Genomic DNA, 25,132 nt, shown 5'->3' with positions numbered 1-25,132 from the left:
TCTGAGTATGTTACACACAAAACAGTCTTAAAATATTGATGATGTTCATTTTTATTCCATGGTGCTTCTGAGCAGACTTGAGTAGTCGTTTTTACTTTTGGAGTGTTGCTATAGTGTTTTCTCTTTTTTTATTTTGTATTTTTAAACGCACACAGAGGGAATGATGACCCTCAGAAACCATCACTTCTAAAGTACTCACCTGTAAAAATCTGAAACATGATAATACTCTGTCAAAAATATGTTTATTGGGAGTAAGGTGTGGAAGACTTACACCAATGTATCTTTCAAATACCTGTGTATCTGTCACTATAGAATGGCATCAGATCAGAACACATCAACCAGTTCTTACAGTGGATGAGAGATTCAGGTCGCTAGCAAAGGTCACTATAACTTTTTCCCAGAGGATCTAATATCTCCTGGTGCTAAATTAGCATGTAGCTTATGGCAGCAATAGGATTTTACTGTATCTCTTATGGCTCATTGGAAGATGATGTACAAGACTTTGCCCAATATTATACAATTGTATTCAATGGACCCTTTGCTGTCCTCCACTTATGGCATGAAATGTTAGAGTTTGGAGAAATCAAAGATACAATTGCAAGTAGGTAAATTGAGGAGGGTCATTAACCAAGTTTTACTAATCACCACTGGAAAACTTCTAAACCACTTGTGATTTATATGTCATTATTGAGTTAAAATGTTTATACAATTGCATGCACATGCAGACACATATATAAGTATATGCACATATACACCCCCCCCCACACACACACACACATACATATATATATATATATATATATATATATATATATATATATATATATACAGTGCTCGACAAACCTATACATTTGCACGCCCCGGGCGAGTGGATTTAACATTGTGGCGAGCTCCTATTGGCCCAAGCAGCACACATTTGGTACTAGGTGGCGAGTAGATTTTTTTGTTCGGCGAGTAGATTTTTTGGTGATTTGTCGACCACTGTATATATATATATATATATATATATATATATATATATATATATATATATATATGTAGAGGTATCGGTACTTTGTTAACCAAGCTTTAATAATCAAAAATGACTAGACGATACCGTTCTGTGGCTAATGAAATGCTTTTATTTGTGCGAGCAAGCATTTCGTTAGCCACAGAACGGCATCATCTATTAATTTTTTATTATTATAATATATTATATATATATTATATATATATATATATATATATATATATATATATATATTGTAGCAAAGAAAAAGAATATGTGGACAGTGCCCAAAGGGTAAATCACTGGTGCCACCCCAGCCCAAGCTACAATAAATGAACCTAAACAAATTGTAAAATCAATGATATGTGTTGTAAACAAAATTAAAACTGTCATGATTAATGTTATTTAGCTGAGGCTATAACAAATATACAAATCTTTAATCAATAAAAATATAACAAATTATGTGAAAATTGTTCTAAATAAAAAATGGACTAATGAAATTAGAACTAATAAAAAATATTAAAAACAATGATAAAATGAAAAAGAAAATGTCCCAAGTACATATGATGGATCAAAATACACCCATGTGGTGATAAGACCTTCTGGGGCACATCAAAGATACTGGCTGCCTTTCTTCTGGGGTCAACAACCTCCCGCAGTACCTAACAGATAAAAAGAAGGAAAGAAAAGCGCCCGATCCTCGTGTGATACCAGAGTAAAAGGTTTAAAAAAATCAAACTTAAGACAATTTCAAACTCACAATTTTGCCAAAGCAAATAAGCGTGGTATGAGCTGATCTCATGCGCCAACGTGGAAGGAGAAAAACGCCGTCTGCCCACTCTGTAATTTGCTGTCGCTTCCTGGAACGTATTGCTGATGTTACTGCATCAAATTCCTCCAGCAACCCGAATTAGCAGAGTATTAGTTCCTCGTATAGCACGGATGGTGTGCGCAGGGGCAGTCTCCACAAGTGCTCGGCTCAAACTCCTCCTACGTCAGCCAGATGTCTCTCAATCAGCCACCATAGTAAAGACACACCACGTGACCCTACGCGTTTCTTCCATAACCGGATTTCATCAGGGGAAGGACTTGGTTGCTAGTTGTCAACCATTTATAGTACCAAAGTCCAATCAGAACCATTTTAATTTAATTATTAAGTTTAGGCATCTGTGTATAATGATATACTGAAAATCATAAAAGCAAGGAGAGACTTATTGACTATTAACTGCTAATTCAAATGGTAGTAATATACAACAAATCAAAACACTGCATGTATATATGACAACAATAACATATATACATCCAACATAAATGCAAATCTATCTATATGTATACACAATTGGCAAAATTGTAAGTTTGAAATTGTCTTAAGTTCGATTTTATTAAACCTTTTACTCTGGTATCACACGAGGATCGGGTGCTTTTCTTTTCTTCTATATATATATATATATGGTGTGTGATCTTACTGGGGAGAGAGGTTATCGGTTCTACCATGGGAGATCATCTTCAGTTCCCTGGAGCCTACGGCAGATGGAGGCACTGCTAAAGATATCGCCCTGAGGCGGGTAGTTGGAATGCCTAAAGTGGGTGCTCTGGTTAACGTGTCCCACAGACTTCTGGAGAGGGTCCGAGATGCCGGCAGCCTAACGGGGAGGCGTAAGGTACTGGATAGGGAGTGTCTTAGGAGGGCTGCCTGACGTACTACGTGCCTATGCCCCTCTGCTGGAAGAACGCCAAGAGTTCTACTAGCCGTAGCCAGATCATGGAACCACAGAGTGCATGTAATGGACTGTGATCATGTGCAGTGTATCAAGATGGAGCTTTGCTAGCCTGGGGTTTAACCTAGTCTCGGTAGACCGCAACCATGTACTGTACAGATCCCAAAGGAACAGATTCCTGCCCGAATCGTGACTCCTGTGGGGACAGAGAACGGACTGTGCTCAAACTGGAGTTTCCCTTGTCCGGGAATGCACCATGTGAGTCACATAATCTAATATGGCAGTTCCCGCCAAGAATGGGAACTGCGTGGGAGGTTTGCAGAAAAGTTGCACGCATTTTTGCAAAGTACTGCAAGGGTCTGGTGCGAAAGCGAGGACCCCACCCAAGAGTCATGATTGGCTCAGCCAGGAGTCAGAGTCACACCCTATCCACATTTCCGGGTGCCTGTCCTCTAATCTCTAACAGAGGGAGGGGTCATGGTGACAACCAATGCTCAACGACAGCTAAAGGAAAGGGAGGAACCAGATGTGGCGAACTGAACCCTCAGTTCTTCAGAGCCAGGCGAGCAAGAGGAGTTAAACTACCATTGCTCTTGTGCCCGTGTTTACAAGAAAATCTGACTATGTTTGGAGATATCGACTTTACCCACTATCGACTACCGGGAGGGTTCCTGGTAGTGACGGTGGAAGGGAAGAGGTACCTCAGATGCCTCTGTTCCAAGTGTGACTTTCCAAGTGGCGACCTGATCTGGGGATCCCGATGTGTCTGCAGCGGAGCACGTTTCCTGAAGTCCACGCTGCTGTGACCTATGGAATCCGCAGACAAAGATGCCACTGACCCCAATACCTGGGTGGTCGGCCCTGCTGCTCAAACAATGTCTACCTCAACTATGGAGGCCTCAGAGGGCCCGTGTGCCTCAGCAGAGGATCCAGGGGATACAAGTACCCCGATGACTACAGAGCAGGCTGAGATGGTTCTGGACCCGGATCCAGCAGAGGAATCAGAGATGGTCCGTGAGCCGGAATCAGCCCATGGGCAACCGGGTAAGAGGACTGCCTGGGGTGATGAGACACCGTTGTTCTCAGAGGCGCAGAGGCCAGGAAATGCTCTGCAGATTGCTGCTGATAACGCAGAAATTATCCGGTGTTTCTTCCCCCACACAGGTGTCCCTACCATCCTCCCATGCTAGTAGCATACGGTCTTCTGTGGTGTTTCGACCACTGTCGAATATGCCGACCGAAGCTGTGGAGGAACAGACGAGTTCCAGTGGCTCAGAGAGACGGAGGAGCCCAGTCCTGCTGACTGCCACTGTGAGGCCTGGGAGGCGGATGAGCCTGCCAATCTTGGAGGTGCCCAGCGGCCTATCTAGGGATTCTCCGGTGTCAATGGATGTACCTTTCGGTGCTGATATCCATGCGGATGTCGACGTGCTGCCGGTGCGGGATCTGGAGCTGTACAGGACCTTGCGAGACCTGTCGGAGATGACATCATAACATCATATTGTAAGCGACCGCTGGGGCGGATGAGAAGATTTCGATTCCCGCTCCGGTGAGTACTGCTACCCCTTCAGTAAAAGGAGCTGCCTTTATGCAGTCATTAAGGTAGCGCCTAGCACGTAAGAAAGCTATGCCTCCGGTGTGGCCTGAAGTCCCTACTCCCGCGACCAGTACCACCTCCCGGATACTATCCTGCCCTTCTTGTTCAAAGAACCCCAGACGGAGGCATGGGCCCTTCTAAAGCCAGCTATGCCTTCACAGGACTACCGGGATTGGAACTTTGGGGATGAGAATTATGAAAGTGATAATGAGGATGTGTGTAGTGTGACCAGTGGGGTTAGTCAGTATGCGATGTCCGTAATGTCAGACACGTCTGGATTTTCCACCCCCACCTCCTGGGCTGGGTCTACCTCAGCAAAGCCAGCTTCAACACTTCCCTGGTGGGTCCCTCAGTTTCAAGTGTATGTGCCGTACATGGACCGCACCTGTTTTCTGTTAGAAACAGAGGATATAATATATCATTGGTGGGTGGTACTAATGTTCAGCCCTGAGGAGGCCGCAGAGGCCATGAGACGCACAGTGCAAGAGATAAGGTTGGGCATAGTGCAGCTCAAGGGAATGGCCTTAGATGATTACGAATCCCCAGTGCAGGAACCGTTGTTCTGGGTTCAGCCAGGCCAGGCTGAAGGCCGCAGGTTAACTAAAATCAGCAGAGCTGAGCGGCATGTAGTACAAAAGTTTCGTCATTCACATGGGTTCGAGTATCCTTATGTCCTGGAACCGTTGATGAGGGAGATTAATGAGAATCGGGAGAGACTGTTAGGGTCTATGTTATAGAACAGCGCTGCACAAACTTTTTCAGCTGCGGCCCCCTTCCTGGCCCTCCCTCCCCCAATAGCACGGCTTCAAATGACGTTGCAGGTCATGTCACGCGACCCCACCGCTTCATTTGATGCGCGTTGCCATGGCGATGCGTCGCCGAAGACCCGGCTGTCAGTAGGTAAATGAGGTTACAGAGGCCTCACGCCTCCCCCGGCATTAAATTAAATGCCTGGGGGAAGAGCGCAGGGCCTCTAACAGCCCACGCCCCCCTTCAAATTCTCCCGCCCCCCCCCGTTTGCGCACCGCTGTTATAGAACACAGTAGGAGCAACTTTCATAATGTGGAGGAAAGGGTAGCCTATTTAGTGAGGGTCTGGAAAGTGGGGAGGTCAGTGTACATGGACCGGGTGGAATACGTGTCTGAACGGCACCCTAAGAAGGTGTACTCTATCACGGTACCTGATGATACTGGGGCTCTAGTACGTAAACCAGACCCAGGGTACTGTTGCTGATGAGGTTCTCCATGTTGGGAGGGTCCCATGTTTCTGGTAAAGCAGCTATTTGATGGGTATATTCAAATAAAGCTGTTATGTACTGTGGTACAGAAAATGTTATCATGCATATAATATGTGATAATCGTTGTGTGAAATGTTTTTCTGTTATGTTCAGGCTACCTTTAAGGATGGAACCCGAAAATTTAAGGCCCAAGCGGGGTCGTTGGGATTCCACCAGAGGGAGGATATAGCCATGCCACTTATGGCTACTAACCTGCCCTACTCCTGGCAGTAAGCCCTGGTAAAGCAGGCCTGCCAGTAGTTAATATGGGTTTTCCCCACTCACTGGTGCTGCACTTGAGTGACAGGGGGAGGCAGTGACATCAGGCCTGAGCATGTCCAATCATGGGACAGACGTGATGCCCTCTACTAGGTGTACTTAAGGGCGGTTAGTCAGTCACCCACCCAGTCAGTGACCCACCCAGTCAGTCACCCACCCACCCAGTCACCCAACCAGTCACCCAGTCAGTCGCCCACCGTGACCCACCCAGTCACCCACCCACACTAGTCACACTCTCACAATTCTTATTAGGAATTTATTCTATTTTTAAAAAGTGGGGCAGGGTGTGGGGCGGGGCTAGGTGGCGAGTACATTTTTTGGTTCGGCGAGTACATTTTTGGGTGATTTGTGGGTGATTTGTGTGGGTGATTTGTGTGTGTGTGTGTATATATATATATATATATATATATATATATATATATATATATATATATATATATATTTTATTTAGTGATGGCCCATCTAGCACCAAAGAAGTTAAACTGTTCTGTTCAAGAAACACATGCAAAGAAAGTAAAACTAGACAGATCAAAGTTGGTAAATATATATTATTTTGTCACAAGCAAGTTTTTTAATCCTTTTTTATAAAGAAGAAAATAACAATTCATATTCACAAATCAACAGGCAATCGTAATTATTTCCTTATTGTCATTTTAGTTGTAAATAACATTTGAGTGATTGTGTTTCGGTGATTGTATAGTTTAATCTCCTCAAGACAGGCATTGTCGTTTAACACTATATTGGGATTTTACCACTGAAATGAATGTATATTCCTCAGTTAAATATGTCTGACTATCTAATAAAAGTTTTGTATTCAAATAATTGTATATTGTTTATTTTAGTAATACAATGCGAATATTATCTATTATTACAAGCATGCCAATACTATTGTACATACAGTACAGCAACATTGGAAGGGAATATCGTGTGTTATTTAGGTCGTAACTTTACATTTAAAGTTGAGGTTACAATGTTCTAGTAGTTTTGTTTACTATTATTTATGGGATGGATAATTATTAGAGGCACGTACCCTGACAGCATATAACAAACAAACTTACACATTCACCAATCTTTCCGATTTCTGACAATATTAAACACTTGCCATCACAAACAGGTGAACATTGTAACAATTGAATCCAATTTGTAAAAATACACTATACAATTGCCAAAGTGCACAGGTACACGTTCCCTTATTTCAATTCAATCTCTATCAAGATGCAGCATTTGCTATACTAACAAAAAAAAATCTGATTGTATGAAATGTTATTACACATTATTAAATATTTGTCATCTTCTTTGATACAAGACCGGGTGTGCTGTTTTCCCCCTTCTACCTACCAATATTTGTGCAGTATTGCATCCAGGCAGTTACGAACTTTTTAGTGGAGTGCTACTATTTATTTGTTACATATATACATATATATATAGATGTAGAGGTATCTGTATACAGTATATTTACAATGTTTTGCATGCTGAGCAAACACAGTGATGCTTTGATATATTCCTATAAAAATACAGGTGCAATAAATCTAGAACAAATAAGTTCTGGCAGGGAAGTTAAATAGAAATATGACAATTTGCAACACATCACAGTGATTTACATCAAATCCAAAACTGAACCCAAGTGGAGCATTGAAACTTTATTCCATTATTGACACAAGAAGAGTTATTTACCAATGCCCCAGAATTTGTCTTCAAATTGAAACCATGCATTTTACTTCTTTTTGTTAAACTAATAAGTGACAGGTTTAATAGATTTATTCTAATGCAAAGATGTTATTGATGTAGCGTGCTGTCCACCACCTAACTTAGTTTTTCAAACATAACTACATAGCAATGTGGCACAAAAAAAAGTTTTAGCACCACTCTTAGGAAGACGATAATGTGGTTTTGCAAAAAAGTAAAAAAACACATGTTGTTTCTGTGACTCATGGTACATTCCACCTACATGTTACTAATATTTCTGCTCAGTTTGTTTTTGAATAGTTTTGCAACTCAAGGGATAAAATAGAAGGTTTTCCACATTACAGATCTCCATGAAACATGTCACTGATTCGCCTTTAATTAAAATAAACACAAGGCACAGAAAACAAAATAAACTTGCTGGATTTCTTTACTTCAACGTAATGTGGCGTTAAATACAACCTCTTTCCAACATGTTGCCTGAAAATACTGTTACACATATACATTATAAATTATTGTTGTAGAATGAGTAAGTACAACCATGTACCAAATACAGACATCTTTAACATACACATTGATGACGATAGTTGACAATAGTCACCTATGTCTTCACCAGAACTATTGCACGCACACAGTAACTAAGATACACATATTTTTACTTGCCATATACATTTTTACAAGAGTATCATATTCGAATGATTACACATGTATTTTTTTTTTCTTGATACAAATGATATGCAGAATACAGTTCTATTATACAAACTTCATAACAAAAGCCCCAATTAAATTACTACCATTTAATAACAACACATCATATTCATTTCTGTTTATTCTGCCATTCCACACATTGTATTTACAGAAGTATTAGCAGAGTAAAAAGTTCTGTGAAAGCCGCAAAGATAAGATCCTATTGTATGTACACATTGAGATTTCAATACTCTTTACTCAAGTACCATAACATTACGTTGATAACTGAAAGTTAGTGCGTTTTTCTCAATTACATGCTACATTTTACAAGTGACTGAGCATTGTTCAAGTAAGTTTAAGTCATTTGTTTGTTCCTTGCCATTTGAATGACGCATTATCTGCATTCTACAGGAAAGAGACTATTCATTAAAGCACAAAGTAGAAGTAGTTCTAGAAAAAAATGTGAAATCAATACTCCCCTATTTTTACACAGGAAGCGTCAGAAGGGTTTTATCGGCATCATCCACCTTGATAAAGTAGTAAAAATAATAATAATAATAAAAAAAATCCTTTGCAATGTTGAGTGGGAAGACAGCAGTCATAATGAGAAAGCTGCCGTCTGTCCAGACACTAGGACTCACTGTCCACTGGTGTTTCCCATCCCAGCCAGCCAAGAAGAAAGTGCCTATTGTATTGTAACTGTACTAATTGTGAAAAAAATAATACTCTATGCAGTAAGCATAATAATTATCCAGAAAAACAAGCAAAGGCAATCAAGTATGGAATGAAAGGGATAAAAAAAAAATACTGTCAGACAAAGCAACCCAAGAATGAAATTAATATTCATAATGGAATGTCAGTCAGAAGTTCCCCCATTCATAGCATCGCTGTTCCATACAAGAGACCATTGTCTGTACACAACAAAATCAGTATGTGAAGAGGAAAAAAATCTCATGTAGCACTGGTGAGAGGAAGAAAGGCTTTTCTCTCTCCAAACATTTGTTACTGGTCCCACTATCTCCAGCACAGAAACTTTTGAGTAGCCTTCCTTCACCGGTGACATTAAAGGTGGTCTGAAGATCCACCCTCCCTATCGCAGCTGCATAAATATGAACAAAAAGCCACGCTCTACAAAACAAAGAGAGGAGAAGGGACGGAATATGTATAGCCTCATTAACTAAATTTAATTATGCCAGGCGGAATATTAATCGGTGGTTGCTCCAATTAGTGTATTCACTGTAAGGAAGGAGGACTCCAAATTAAAGGGAAGCATAGGGAACAATCGCATACTGATTAGGAAGCTGCATACAACGTGACACAATGCACTTTTTACATAATTATTCAGATGAAAACCGAATAAAGGAGCAGATTGCTCTGTTTTAAGACCAACTTAAGAACAATGAGCCAACAGTGTGATGACATCGCTGCTTATTTTGCCTGTGACTGCTTCCACTGCTGGTCTCACACACTATTCAACTTGGCGCGCTCTATAAAATTAGCATTTCCCTGTTCCTCAGGGGGAAAAAGACAAACTCACACTGCCCTCGCTGTCTTTTTCAAAAGAAGGCCAAAGCCCCAATCAACAATAGAAGAGAGAAATCCTAGCTAACATGCTGCCATCACCTCCGCTGAACTTGAGCCTGGGACTTTGCACAGACGGAGAACTTTATAACACGTGCATTGTAACAATGAAGGAGGAGTTCAAGGGAGGAAAAAACCTAAAGGAGGAAGAAAAAAATGTTATCGTGCCAACTTACCATCCACCAGGTCCTGGCTGACATGTCATAACATAGTTGCCATTTTATGGAGCTGTCCGATGCTTTCCCAGCCATTACGCTGTCAGCAACCTTCATCAGATGGAGCTCAATGGGGAGATAAGACACCTAATCAAGAAACCATCAGCAGTGGCTTGCTAGGCTACATGTAGGCCAATCCTTATCAGACTGCATCATGGGAAAAGCTCCTTTATTAGCAAGAACTCCAACCTCACAGATATAAGGACAAGGATCAGTTCTTTCTTTTTTTTTTCTTGTCTGAAGGGATTGGTGAAACTAACATGCGCTCTTTATGTATCATGTGCAACAGAATTAAGTATCTTGCAAGTGGGCGTCTGACTTCTTTGCCTGACTATGTGGACCAAAGTTTATTTGCATTCCCATCTGTTGAATATTGTTTGACGTGGTCCATGGTCCGCACTGAGTAGATAAAGAGGGGAAGTGGGCAAACAAGAGAGACAGGAGAGGGAAGGGGGTGAATTCTGAGAGCTATAATTGCTCAGCATTAATATCTCCCACCCCCAACAAAGACATAACAGTTCCATTAACACAATAGGGGCATGGTTCAGATGTCATTGCTTCTTACAGACACACACACACACACACACACACACACACAGTGGAACACACAGGTAGTGGCTGCAGCTGGATGCAGCTAAAGTTGCCAAAGGCTACAAGCTCTATTTAAGCAGCATGGACATATGGAAGCAATGTAACTCTTTGCAGTCACCATTTAAAAAGTCAACATAGAGGGAACACTTGTGAACTGTACAGGAGAGACCCGGTACGTAAAAATGTGTTCTCTGCTTGACAAATTTTCCAATTGCTAAGCCACTAGTGTGTTGAAAAAGAAAATCTTTGTGGAAATGCCTCTCGCTTTCTAATACATCTTTGTAGAGAAAAGGAGTGGAAGATATCCTAATGTGAAAGCATAGCTGTAAAGTATTTGTGACTCACGTGCACGCTTGTTGTGTTTAACCACTTTCTTGCCAGAGGCACCTGCGGTGCATTGCAAAGCATCTGGAATGGGAAGGTTTGATCAGCCATTTGGAATACATAATAAGCATTATTTTTTTTCTGATTTTTGTGTGTATTATTCTAATATTCTGTGACAAGACGTGTACACCTGCTAGATTGATATTATATCACTATGTATGGATTATATAAAGCAACTTAATTTACACGTGTGCTGTGAAAGTTTCTGAATTATTCTTTTTTTTTTTTTTTAAAGATGTTGTGGTTCTAAATTTGAATCTTCGTTTAATGAAAAACAACAGGCTGGGTAGCTTCAGTTCTACAAGTAGTTATTTTAACCATGTAACTGCTGTGGGCTGAAACACATGGTTCACCAATGCATTGCCATTACCTTTTTTATTTTATTTTTTTAACCAGTCAACCGGTTAAAACGTAAGTATACATTTGCAGGGTATGTGTATTAAATTACTTTCTAAGGGGTTCTTTTAGGCACAGTTCTAATCAGAAATAGATCACAGTATTACAGCTGGCCTAGTGAAATGTGCTCTGACTCTTTCTTTCTTTGATATTACACATATGACATAATGCCTATGTACAGATTTCTATCACTTCAAATAAAAATTGTTCGGAATTTAAATAAAATTGAGAGTATGGAACAGATCTGGTCTTAAACGTTCATGCATAACCCACAACACATGTGAAATGTCTTAGAATATGTTTTCAGGAAATGAGATATGTCACATACAGTGTGTCAGGGAAAAGGAAATCAAGTTGGTATTACTCTTACATTCAATCTGATGGTGTTGCACACGCGCTTAGATGGAGGAGGCACACTTTACTCTCCTAAAGTCACTGCAGTTGATTACCTCCTTGTGAGCATGTTTTTTCTCTGTTATGATTCATGAAATGAGGATGCTTCAATGACAAGTAATCCCCTGTAAAAAGGAATAGGAATATAACAATAAATAACTCTGTGCCCAGGACATACTTGAAAATGGGAGGTAACTCTCAATGTATTACTTCCTGGTAAAACATGTTATAAATAAAATGGCAGCAACTTTTTCAAAACAACCATCTTTGCTGCTACAACAAATTGACATACTCTCACATCATCATTTGTTCTGGTCCTGTATGCAACAGACTCCAGGAAAGACGTACTGTTTTCATTGTACAGTATGTGGCAAGAGCATTATTGTAGGTGGCAGTAAGATTTAAAAAAAAAAAAAATATTTACTATATTTGAACAGATCATTCAAATTGTTGACACAACAGCAAATGTGTTTTCTCTGGTTATTGACAAATCATTTGTGATTAGAAATTTATTTATGATAATAAAATCAACAAGCTTGTAGTCATAGGTAGAGATTGGCGAATTTTGGGGGCAATTTTGGATCCGAAGCGGATCGGACTGATTTGCGGTTTACAGATTTGTAATTGTTAATACCAATACACTCCGTGGATTCCGTAGCCCATTGCCGGATTCTTAAGAATCCGGCATGGATTGCTGAATCCGCGGATTAGATTCTATAACTCGGTCAACGGACTGTATCCAATGGCGATTTTGCAGATGCAGAATGCAGATTAAAACCGACCAAATCCGTTTGCGGATATTACACTGCAAATCGGGTTTTGGGGGAAAATGCGAGAAAATCTGGGAAATGGATTTGGGTGGATTCGCCCATCTCTATTCACAGGGTTACCTGAGCGCATATCTGTGGTTTTATGTATTTATTAATAATAATAATAACGACTTTATTTCATAAAGCACTTTTCTCCCAATGGGACTCAAAGCGATTCACAATTTCAGTTTAGTCTGCAGTATGCAGCACCTAGGATTTTTAGAGACACAGACCCTGCCAAGATGAGTTTACAATCTATGATTTTGGTGCCCGAGGCACAGGGAGATAAAGTTACTTGCCCAAGTTTACAAGGAACCAACACCTAGAAATGAACCAGGTATCCCTGATTCAAAGGCAGTGTAATTTTTAAGTGTGAAAGTCAATCTCTTTACACACTGAGCCACTCCTTATTTATGATCTTGAAGTGGGAATAAAATTTGGAGCGAAATTATGGAATGTTATGAGCAATCAAATAAGGACAGCTCTAACCACAAGAAAGCTGGAGAACTATAAGTATAAAATATCTGAAGATTTGTTCCCATTTCCCCAAATGATTCCTCTGTACACGAAACACAGATATTTAGATGTGGATCATGGTTTGTATTCATTGCTAGAGATGTGGAAATGTTTTCCATAACCTCTTACATTTTGCAAAATTTGCCAATTATTGCATTTCCAGAGATTGAAACCTTTACAATGTTTGTAAGGAATTCACCAAGGAAAAGTCTCAACAGCCTGAAATATGATTTTGTGTGTGAGAGACAGAATCAGCTGTGATTCAGCAAGGGAATCACCTAACTGGTTACAGAGGAAGTGATGGAGTAATCATATCAGGGGTAAGCAGGGACATTATTCTACTTAGTTCACCTTATCTGCAGGTACCCCAAGGTATATATTTCTACTTAAAATTGGGTAACATATAGATACCCTTGACTAAAAGATTCAGGTACAGGTTTGCTATGATTTGTGGATTAATTTGACATCCTATTCGCAGGTTTATATATTGGAGATGTTTAAGGACCCATGATGCTGCCTTGATAAATATGCTTATTATTATCTAATTTAATAAAATCCCATAAATAATGATGGGTTTGCCTTTTTGTTATTTTCCCCACCTTATCCTTCTCTCCCCCTCCCTCTCTCCCCTCCACCTTCTCTCTCTCTCTCTCTCTCTCTCTCTCTCTCTCCTCACCTTCTATTTTTAGTCCCCCTCCTCTCTCTCCCTACTTCCCCTTTTCTCTCTCCTCCCTCCTTCTCTCTCTACTCCTCCTTAATTGTCTTTTTACTACCTTCTTTCTCTATTCCTCCTCCTCTCTATCTCTCGCTCTTCCTCCTTCTCTGTCCTCCCTCCTTAATTGTCTCTTTCTCACCTTCTCTCTCTCCTCCCCTATCCCCTACTTCTCTCTCCCCACTCTTCCCTCTATGCTCACCCACTCCTCCCCCCTTCTCTCTTTCCACCATATCTTTAATGTAATACCTTATGATGTCAACAATTCTCTCCACCTATCCCTCCTTCTCCAGCGTTCTTGTGTGTGTGTGTGTATATATATATATACAAATATATATATAAATATACACAAATATATATATATAAATATATGTGTAGCCCCCTGGTGTCAGGGGGACTATGTGTGCTGCTAATCCCTGCGCGGCAAATAGGAGGCCTGATCCTCCGCCACGGGGAGCCTGGGGTGTGTTTATCAATATTTACTAACAGTGCCTCCACCTGAGAGGGATCCGTATGTAGTAGGATGGCCCCTCCCAAGACAATATAACCAGTAATACACACACAAAGTATGGCTAACAGTATTTACTGGAAGGTACTAAACAAATAACATGAACACACAATAAACATATACAGTATAGCTTATACGGACCCACTGTGTATTCCCCACAGTACTTGGGTGCAGGGGCACCAGTGTCCCAGTGTCCAGGCCACGAAGGCCTATCCGCCCCAAGTGTGAGACAGCGCTGCCTCACAATGTGTTTGTGCACTTGTGGAAAATACCTGCCCGGAGTGCCAACCCCAGGGGTCGCTGAGTAAGGCCAAGTAACGGTCTGTTCCACCGAATATCTGCCTCCGCGTGGGGTGGCCTCCAGCCGGAGCGTCCCACCTTTAGATAGTCTCTGAGATGAGGGCCTAGTCCCTGATGCAGGCCACACACACTGGGTGCGTCTGTCACCAGTATAAGGGTACTAGCACTAACAGGCTAAAGGACGCGTCCCTATCTGAAGGGGCATTCCCTATAGCACCACAAGCTAGAGATGGTTGGGGTCTAGCTGGGACCTGAAAGGGGGATACTCTGGCCTAGTCCAGCAGAGCACTTCTCCCTGGATCTTACCTATCCCTTTGCTGTCCTGCTCCTGACTGACCAAATGCCCTAACGGTCATCACTGTTCTAATGGTTATAAATGCAGCAGCCCTATTGGTTGCATGGGAACATGTGGTCTGCAGCCCCTGAGGCCTGCTCACTAGCTCACAATCTCCCTGCAGCAACCACACAGCCGTCCCCCTCACACAGCCTGAAGGTAAGAGGGAGACCTGGCTACATCTATATATATATAAACGGATGGCACTCACGTACATGCTAGTGATTGCTGGTGCTTGTCCCATAGTAGTAAGATAGACAAAAATATTCTCGCCGGGCAGAGTTTGCAGCAGGCTTTCCAGTAAGAATGAGACCGCAAACAAGGTAAGAGGATACCAAAATATATTACAGGTAAGTGGCACAAAAGCCCAAAGTTTCAGTCCTACAAACAGGACCTTTCTCAAGGGAGTGCTGAGACCCTAGTGACAAAGACACACATATATACCCAGAATCCACTGCACAACAAACACATCAATTAAACAATTAAAAAACGCAAAGCATGTGAACCGGTGCAGCTATTGCGGCTCAGTGGTGAAGCTGAGGGCTTGATTGCGAGTGACGCCACGTGATGCGGGAGTCTGTTGTAGGGGAGTGTCAGCTGATCTGCTTCCGGCTGCTATAGCGTCTATAGTTGCCATGGTAACCCCTCATATTGGCAAAACTGATGCGCATGCGAAGTGCTGTGTAGCGAGAGATGCGGTACTCAGAGTGATGTCATGTGACGCAGCGATCCATTTGTCGGAGTATATCAGCTGGTCCTCCTGCTCCCGGCTGTATCAGCGTCTGTTGTAGCCATGGTGATGAAACCAGTGCGCATGTGTGGGGCGCTGTAGCCCGGCCACTATTGCAGGGGCTGCGGTATTATGATGCGATGGGAAAACACAGGGGAAGTGCAAGTGAAGAGGGTGGAGGGAGGGGAAGGGAAACATGTGAGCACTATGGAATGAAAAACACAGACAAGACTGCTTTGACGGTGGTCGAAGTAAGGGATAGCCCCAAAGAACCATAATATAAATTGCTGGTCTTAAAAGTGGGAGCATACTATAGTCTCTATTTGGAGGGGACTAATAAAGGTGTTAAATAAATGTCTCATGTTGTCCATAAGCACAATACTGGTCAATGAAGTGGGAGCACACAAAAAAAGCACATGAACATGTACTGGACTGATACAGATTATATAAAGCAGCCTAGTTTGAAGTCCTCATTCAAGCCATGGGGTGCCATAGTTTTTAAGTCAAAGATCATTTTGACCTCAAGCTGTAGAAGCAATTTATTTCTGTCCCTACCCCGCTCTGAAGTGTTGGCTTGAAGGATTGCTTTCACCTCATGGTAGCCAGGCTGTGTCTATATTGCCTGAAATGACTGGCCACTGGTAAGTAGTTAGATCCTCATCTGTACTATTGTCCTGAAGTGTCTTCCTAATGGTGGACCTGTGGATAGCCATTCTCTCTTTCAGCATCCTGCTAGTTTTGCCTATATAGTATAGACCGCAAGGACACTTAATAAATTATACAACAAACCGTGTTTCACAGAAGATAATTTCTGATTGGGATTTGGTTACCATAATGTGGGTTTGCAAATGTGTGGCCAGTTTGCATGAACTGGCAATTAATTCATCAATGACACCAGGTTTCCTTGTTAGCCATGAGGTTGTTGATGCATATTTTAGCACCGGGTCCACCTGTGTGAGAGTGTCCCCCAAATTGCGTCCTCGACGATAACAAAGCCGGGGCGAAGTTTTGCAGAGTTCACTAATTTTTGCATCATTGGATAAGATATTCCAGTGCTTGCGAATATTCCATTTGATGTACCTGGAAACTGTAGTATAGGTACTGATAATATTGATGCATTTATCCACAGTAATGCTCATGTGGGGTGTAAGCAGAGTTGTTCTATTTACTCTAGGGTTTACTCTATCAGGTGGTTCAATACAATAACTAGCCTGATAGAAGACAACTGGTTCTACCCATGAACCTGCAGCATATGGTCCTCAGATCACTACACGATGAACATGAGCATCTTGGCGTGGAACACCACTGCCGCCACTGCTCCTGGTGCATCCAACGCAAGACTCCCTACCAGAGCCGCTTCAATGGCTCACCTGAAGATCTTGGGTCCCCTGGACCTCGTATGCATTTACTTTCTATGTATTGAACCAGATGCCCAAGGCATCGGCAATGTATTAGTGATCATTGACAACCACATCCGTTATGCCCAAGATATCCCCACCAAAGACCAGAGGCCATCATGGTGGCCAAGATCTTATGGGAGCAATACTTCATCCATTACGAGCTACCAAATCGGCTGCATTTTGATCAAGGGCGGGACTTCAAAAGTAAACTAATCCATGAATTACTGTAACTGTTAAATATCACCAAGTCCCGAACGATGCCTTACCAACCAGAAGGTGATACTCTGCCGGAGAGGTTCAACAGGACCCTCTCGACCTGCTCGGCACCCTAAAATGTTCTGACATGACGGAGTGGAGTAAACATGTGGAGTCCTTGGTGCACGTCTATAACTGCACCCGCCACGATTCCACAGGATTCACTCCCTACTTTCTAATCTTCAGGCGAGAAGCATGGCTTCCTGTAGATATACATCTGAGGGTATCTACCGACGGGATACCCAACAGGACACACTTCACATATGTACAGCGGCTCTAAGAAAGCCTACAACGAGCCTACCAGCTAGCAGAGAAAGCATCAGCTCATCTTGCTTCCTGGGCTGGATTCTCTCCTCAAATCCCAGCAGAATCCAATCCTCTGACATCCTTCCTGACATTTTCAGTGACCATTCAATAGTGTACTGTGTAAGGAAAATTAAACCACCCCAATCAAGCCCTAAAGTTCTCCTCACTAGAACATTTAGAAACTTTAATCCACTACAGTTTCTGGCAGACCTTATCAACTGCCCTTGGTACAGAATCGACTTAATTCCCAACCCTGATTCTGCGCTCGACTATTTCCAATCCGAGTTCTTAAAACTCTGTGATACCCATGCTCCACTACGCAGAATAAGAGTACGGGGTGGCCACCTTCCATGGGCTACAGATGACCTTATAGCACTCTGCCATTTCAGGGATGCCTTGTGGAAAAGCTACAAAGTAACTGGCACTACAAGGGATCTTAATCACTACAGATGCCTGCGGAATATGTGCACAAGGCAAACAATACACGCAAAAGCACAATATTACTTTGACAATCTTCACCAGAATACATCAAACCCAGCAAACTTCTAGAAAGTTATCAACAATATATTCCAGCCTTCTAGCCATCAACAACCAAGTAATATCACTAAGGACGGCATTACTCTGACAAATCCCACTGACATTGCAAATTCATTCACTAATTACTTTGTGGGATGTGCTACTAACTTATTAGCAAAACACAACCCAAACCACAAACATAAACCTCATTCTGAGAGTACCCCTATAGCCCCACCCTCTCCCAACATTGCTCACAATTTTCAATTTGTCCCAGTATCTGAAGAGGAGATTACACAAGCACTACTCAAATTAAACAGCCAATGTGGACTTGACTTAATGCAATCTAAGTTCCTAAGACTTGTTGCCCCAGCCATTGCCAAACTAATTGCTTCCATAGTCAACTCTCTTCTGTCTGCAGGCCATATCCCTAAGACCTGGCAAACTGCCAGAGTTGTCCCAATCTTCAAAAGTGGGGACAAAAACACTGTTTCATACTACAGGCCAATCTCTCTTCTCCCAATACTATCCAAAGTCATGGTAAAATGTGTTCACTCCCAATTAAGCAGTTACTATACCAAGACAAATTTCCCCAGCCAATTCCAATCTGGCATTCGCCCCAAACACTCCACGGTAAAGACCCTGCTAAAAGTTTGCAATGAAATCTAGAGCGAATGGAACGGGGACAACCCACTGGTGCAATATTCCTAGATTTTGCAAAGGCTTTTGATACTGTTCATCATGTTATCTTGCTTAACAAACTCCAGTGTTCTGGAATAGGGAAGCATGCTTTAACCTTATTTCATTCCTATCTATCAGGTAGATCCCAACATGTGTCCATCTCAGGCTCTAACTCCAACCCCTTGGATATCACCTGTGGTGTCCCGCAAGGCTCTGTTCTGGGGCCCTTACTGTTCTCAGTGTTCATCAATGATCTTCCTACAGCTTGTAAGAGAGCTTCAATACACATGTATGCCGATGACACAATCTTATATGCACACAGCCCTAGCCTCTCCGACCTTGAACGCATAATTCAATCTGACTTTTTGAGACTCGAAGATTGGATTTCCCAAAATAAACTGTTTTTAAACACTGACAAGACTGTAACAATGGTATTTGGGACCAAGGCTAAATTTTTAAAGCTTCCAAAGACTGAGCTCCAGATCAGAACCAACACTTAAACCACCCTAACTCCTGTTACTAGTCTCAAATACTTGGGCATATGGTTTGACTCCTAATTAACATTCGGGATGCACATTGATACCCTGACATCCAAAACCTATGCCAAACTAGGTGTACTTTACAGGAACAAATCCTACCTAGGTCTGCCGGTAAGAAAGCGTATCGCACAGCAGATGCTAATGTCAATTATTGACTATGGGGACATAGTATATGGCTCGGGACCCCAAACCCGCCTTAGCAAACTTGATACCCTCTACAATTCAATATGCCGTTTTGTTCTCCAATGCAACTACAACACACATCCCTGCGTAATGCTCAAAGAACTAGATTGGTCATCACCTGAGTCTAGGCGCAAAGTTAATCTTTCCTGTCTTATTTTCAAATACTTTCTGGGCAAGCTACCCGTCTATCTGAACAAGCTCCTCACCCATACCACATGCAACACCTATCACCGGAGATCTGACTCCAAAAGACTGTTATGGTCCCACGGTTCAGCAAAGTATCCGCCTGCTCCTCCTTCTCTTACCGTGCACCCCAAAACTGGAACAATCTACCGGAGACCCTCACAGCCTCCACCAGTCTAAGTTCTTTCAAAACTAAAGCTGTCTCACATTTTAACCTGGTCTGTAACTTCTACATACGTATATAATATACATTATTTCTAACTGTGTATGCTATGTCTTGTATAAAATGTATACCCTGTTCACTTAAGTAACTGTATTTGTAACCATGTATTATTTGTCATCTTAACGCTTTGCCCAGGACATACTTGAAAATGAGAGGTAACTCTCAATGTATTACTTCCTAGTAAAACATTTTATAAATAAATAAATATAGCTGAATGCTGATAACAAAAGGCGCTACCACCATAAGGTCCACCATCGGGAAATTCGTCCTGGAGACGCTGTTCTCCTCCACAACCTCCAGATCCCCGGCAAACACAAATTGGCCGACCGCTGGGGCGACGGGGTATTCGAGATCGAATTGCAGATGCCGGGCCTTCCGGTCTACCACATAAAAGAAGCGGATGACTGGGTATACGTCTGGCACCGCAACCATCTCCTGCCTATCCCACAAGTGTGGGGATTACAATCCAGAAATTGAGGCTACACCCTTGGCCGGTGAGCCAGAAAGAGCTGAAGGAAAGTCAGAGACAGTGACCAAAACAACCGAGGATCCAATGGATGGACCCTCTAGTAGGACAGACCAAAGTCAAGGGGCACCTCCCGAATGAGCAACGGGTAATGGGCCCAGGCAGCAGATACCTACTCCGATGGCTCCAATGAGCCATCCTTTGAACCCCAGAAGTCCTTGCTTTATACCTACCAGAGACATTTCAGAGACTGTAGTACCCCCAATGAGAGAGACTGAACCTCAAATGTATGATTATTACTCCCTAGAGGGAGTTGCCTAAGAAGAGCTTCGCAGAAGCCAAAGAGTGAGGTGCTCTCCCAACTGGGTAACCTATGATTCGTTAGGGGCACCCCACTATGAGGCTCAGCAGTGGTCTCATAGCAAAATTAAATCTGTCATTGTGATGCCCACAGAAATGTATAACTTGATGTGGAGTCATGACAAGTTGCTAAGTTGTACATATTGCAATGCATTTTTATTATATAACTTGTTGTGGTTATGTGTACAATGTTCCCAAGCAGGGATGTTGGTCTTTTCACCAGGGGGAGAATGTGGCCAGATCTCCCCTCTGGGCATCCCCCTCGGCTCCCGCCTCTTGGTTCCCCGCTTACCTCTGCACAGCGGGGGAACCAGGATAGGAGCATGGAGGATGCGCCAGGCGATCGAGTCGTTAGAGGCTCCCGGCACCCTTTGCAGGGCGCCGCCATGGTACTATGTGCGCGCATGCTCAGTGGAGTCGCACATGCGCAGAGAGGCCCCGAAGCCGGAGGCCATTACCAGAAGGCGCACACATGCGCAGTGCAAGGCGGCCATCTAGGGAAGGTGCTTTGCACGGCCTACAACTCCCATTTTAAGTCATATCAGACTCTAGTAGCATCAGGTCCATTGGGCTCATTCCCCAAATACCCTATTTCACATTCTATGTTATCCTGGTTGCTCGCCTGATATACATTTGTCTACAAAGAACTTTGATCGCTATATATCTACTAAGTGATTTTTTCAAGATGGGATCTGTGAAGTGGCTATAGTGATACCATTTCCAGTTTTTTCAAATAATTTAGAATAAACCACTACCACTATCCTCAGTCTAAAAGTTCAGGACTTACTATCATAAACATATATTTTTTTCTTAATATCATTTTTTTGGAGCCTATATACACACATTTTTAGGCTAAACACTATGGAAGAATCAAGTGGAGATGAAATTGTTATATCTGATGTGGAGAGTATTACATATGTACACATGTGTAGTGATAATACACGACGATCTAGAAAGGCTGCACACTTGTTTGACGGAATATCTGACATTGTATGTAATGAACCATCAGACTTAACCCATTATTTTGTCAAACTGGAAAAACTCCTGGTTGAAAACTTAAGACTCTGGTGGGATATTACATCACTAGAAAATTACACTAGATGTAATAGAATCCCCAGAGGATTACGAATCAAAAAAGTACCATCTTTTGGGTTCTCAAATAAACAGTTTGAACAGGACTGGATTAAAACCCTAGACGCATGTTCATTCAAACTAATGGATCTAATCATACAACAGAAAACCGCAGAAAAATCACTACTAATGTCAGAAATCACAACTCTTCAGAAAAAATTGCAGCCATTTTCAACAATGGAGCAATTTGTTCGAAATGATAAGACTTTATTGTCTAACATTGAAACGATTGAAGACAATATTAGTGACAAAAAACATGTAAAATTTGAAAGAGATCGTGTTGACTACACCAAGGGCCAAATATATTGTTGGCAAAAACCCATTATTATTAAAGAATTTACAAGTTCAAGTACACCCAAAAGCCAACGCCGCCAAAAAGGATGGCAAAAAAATGCCACAAATAAATCTATTTTGAAAAATCCGCGAATTGAGACTTCCAGCTTTGAGTCTGATGTCTCTGATCAAGACTATAGATCACACACAGTTTCCTTTGATAGAACTGCAGACCACACAAGAGAAAACCGTGGAACCTGTAGTTACGATCAAAAAGCTTCAACATCATCTTGTCATACTAAAATGTCAAAATCTTCTGGTCAACCATCCTCAGCTTTTTTACAGGCAGGTCCCAAAGGCAGAGGGGAACCAGGAGATCCAAAAGGAAACGGAGGACGAGGCAAGGCCAAGCGGAAGAAATACGAATAAAGGAGCTGGGTAATATAATTAATCTATCGGATATAGAACTTTCACTCGACCAGTTGACACTACTGAATAAGGGACTTGGGTTCGCACCGACACAAAACTTCAATCTGTTTCAAACAGTAATTGATCTTCAGAAATTTACCAGAAAATTAACTCTAAATAAGATCTTTGATTCACATAAGACAACAGATGATTCAGATGTGAACGATCATTTCCAACCACCCTCTACCAAAGAAATAGATTTATTGACATTTCAAGAATGTTGTGTTCTCTCCGATCTGGACACATTATTGGAATCACAAGGTGAACGGTTGGTACCATTCAACCAACCGTTTTTTGGTCAAGAAGATTCGGGCTATCGTAAAAAGTCACTATTTTGCCCAAACTACAACAGAGGACCATCCATTTGTATGTTTGAACATTTGGTAGAAAGAGACTTACGTTTATTAGCTCAAGGTTTCACATGTTCAAAGGTTAATTCTGGTAATCTAAGTTACACTGAAGTACAGCAGATTGATTGTATAAAAAAGCAGCATGATATCATACTTAAACATGCAGATAAGGGGGGTGCCCTTGTTATTATGTCTTCCTTACAATACCAAAAAGAAGCTTTGAGACAGTTACAGGATACTACCTCATATCTTTGTCTTAAAGGCAATCCAACATCTAAATATTATGAAGAATTGGTGGAACTACTAGAGTTTGGCAGAATTTTAAATGTCATCAGCCGTAAGGAATTTGAATTCCTTGACTGTACACATCCCGTGATCCCTATATTCCACCATCTCCCAAAGATCCATAAATCGCTGGTTGACCCTCCTGGTCGACCAATAGTAGCGAGCATTGGATCTTTGGGAGATGGATTGTCACGGTATGTTGACAAATTTCTGCAACCCCTGGTGGTACAGTTACCCTCATATGTCAGAGACACAGCAGACTTGATTGTCAATTTGCAGGACTTCACTTGGCACAAAGAATACAGGTGGGTCACACTTGATGTGGCCTCACTGTATTCTATTATACAACACAAACATGGATTAGCAGCCGTTGAATATTATTTAGAACTTTCCACTCTATCTTTCTCACATTGCACTTTCTTATTGGAATCTATTTCATTTTTGCTCACTCACAATTACTTTATGTTTGATTCACTTTTTTATTTACAGTTGTTGGGTACCGCAATGGGCACGAGCTTCGCACCATCATACGCTAATTTATTTATGGGTTTTTGGGAAGCACGGTTTATTTTTCACAGTGACAACCCTTTTCGTCAAAATATCGTCTTCTATAAGCGGTATATTGACGATCTGATAATAATTTGGAAGGGTGATGAACACACACTGAATTCCTTCACAGACTATCTAAACACTAACGATTTAAACATTAAACTCACTTTTGAACATAACCTTAATCACATTCACTATTTGGATCTGGTCCTGTACATTGACAACAAGATGCAAATTCAATCAGACATTTACCGTAAGGAGAACTCCAGGAATACACTCCTATGTGCACAAAGTTGCCACCCAAAATCTCTAATTAGAAATATCCCTGGAGCTCAGTTTATGAGACTCAAAAGGCTGTGCTCTGACGATGAGGTCTTTCTGTCCCGATCACGAGAGATGTCAACAAGATTTCTCGCCAGGGGGTATTCCGCCAAAGATGTTGGTGCAGCATTTGACAAGGCAAATGTAACAGAACGAAAAAATCTAATCCGCAAAAGGAAAAAATCAGCTCCTAAGGAGAGGAGTGCCAATGCTTCTGGTGAAAGAAAAAGTCCTTATTTTATCACCACATTCAACCAACAGTCCAAACAAATCTGTGACATCTTTCACAAGCATTGGCACACTCTACTATTGGACAACGATATACGCCCAATTGTCCAAGGTGGACCCAGGTTCACCTATCGAAAGGCGAAGACACTGGCATCACACCTATCACCCAGCATGTTTGTTAGCAAGAGTGGTCCCTCCCACATCAGTAGTATCCCCAAGGGATTTTTCAAATGTGGTAATTGCACCATGTGCCAACACGCATCACCAACAAATAAGATCATGTGTAAATATAATTTACGTGAATATAAAATCAAGACCTTTCTAAATTGTAACACCAGTTATGTCATATATGTACTTAATTGCAAATGTGGATTAAGCTATGTAGGTCGTACAATTAGGCCATTAAAAACCAGAATGGCAGAACATGCTCGCTTAATCAGGAAAGGTGATCTTCTTCATCCCGTATCCAGACACTTTACGCAATGCCTCAAGGGAGGCATTAAGAATTTCACCTTCTCTGCTATCGAGCATATACACTGCCACCCTAGAGGTGGCAACAGAGAGAACACACTAAATCAGCGAGAGATGTTCTGGATATACACCCTCGACACCCTTCACCCACACGGCATTAATATTGACTGGGAGTTAAAACACTTTCTATAGCCGTGTGAGGTGGAGGGTGACCGGGAGTGTGTGTCCACATAACTGCAACCCAGCGTGT

At 41.9% G+C, this 25,132-nt stretch overlaps 1 protein-coding gene and 1 long non-coding RNA gene across 6 annotated transcripts in view; one reads left to right on the top strand and one right to left on the bottom strand.

The window, feature by feature from the left end:
- The window catches only part of NFIB (nuclear factor I B), a 455,016-nt gene extending 444,596 nt beyond the window's left edge, over window positions 1-10,420 (bottom strand). For 2 of the 5 annotated variants that reach the window (XM_075595945.1, XM_075596019.1), the window contains exon 1: window positions 9,986-10,420. In XM_075595945.1, coding sequence (XP_075452060.1) covers window positions 9,986-10,081 — 96 coding nt within the window. In that variant the 5' untranslated portion in view covers window positions 10,082-10,420. The remainder of the gene's footprint in view (window positions 1-9,985) is intronic. The other 3 variants (XM_075595955.1, XM_075595992.1, XM_075596001.1) reach the window with 3 other exon arrangements.
- The window catches only part of LOC142492867 (uncharacterized), a 67,531-nt gene continuing 51,890 nt past the window's right edge, over window positions 9,492-25,132 (top strand). The window contains exon 1 of the long non-coding RNA XR_012800921.1: window positions 9,492-10,787. This is a non-coding gene — a long non-coding RNA (uncharacterized LOC142492867). The remainder of the gene's footprint in view (window positions 10,788-25,132) is intronic.

The sequence above is a fragment of the Ascaphus truei genome, chromosome 1 (assembly GCF_040206685.1).
Source record: "Ascaphus truei isolate aAscTru1 chromosome 1, aAscTru1.hap1, whole genome shotgun sequence".
In the NCBI taxonomy this organism is placed as follows: Eukaryota; Metazoa; Chordata; class Amphibia; order Anura; family Ascaphidae; genus Ascaphus; species Ascaphus truei.
Note: the sequence above shows the minus strand (reverse complement) of the source record. Positions and strands in the feature narration are given on the sequence as shown.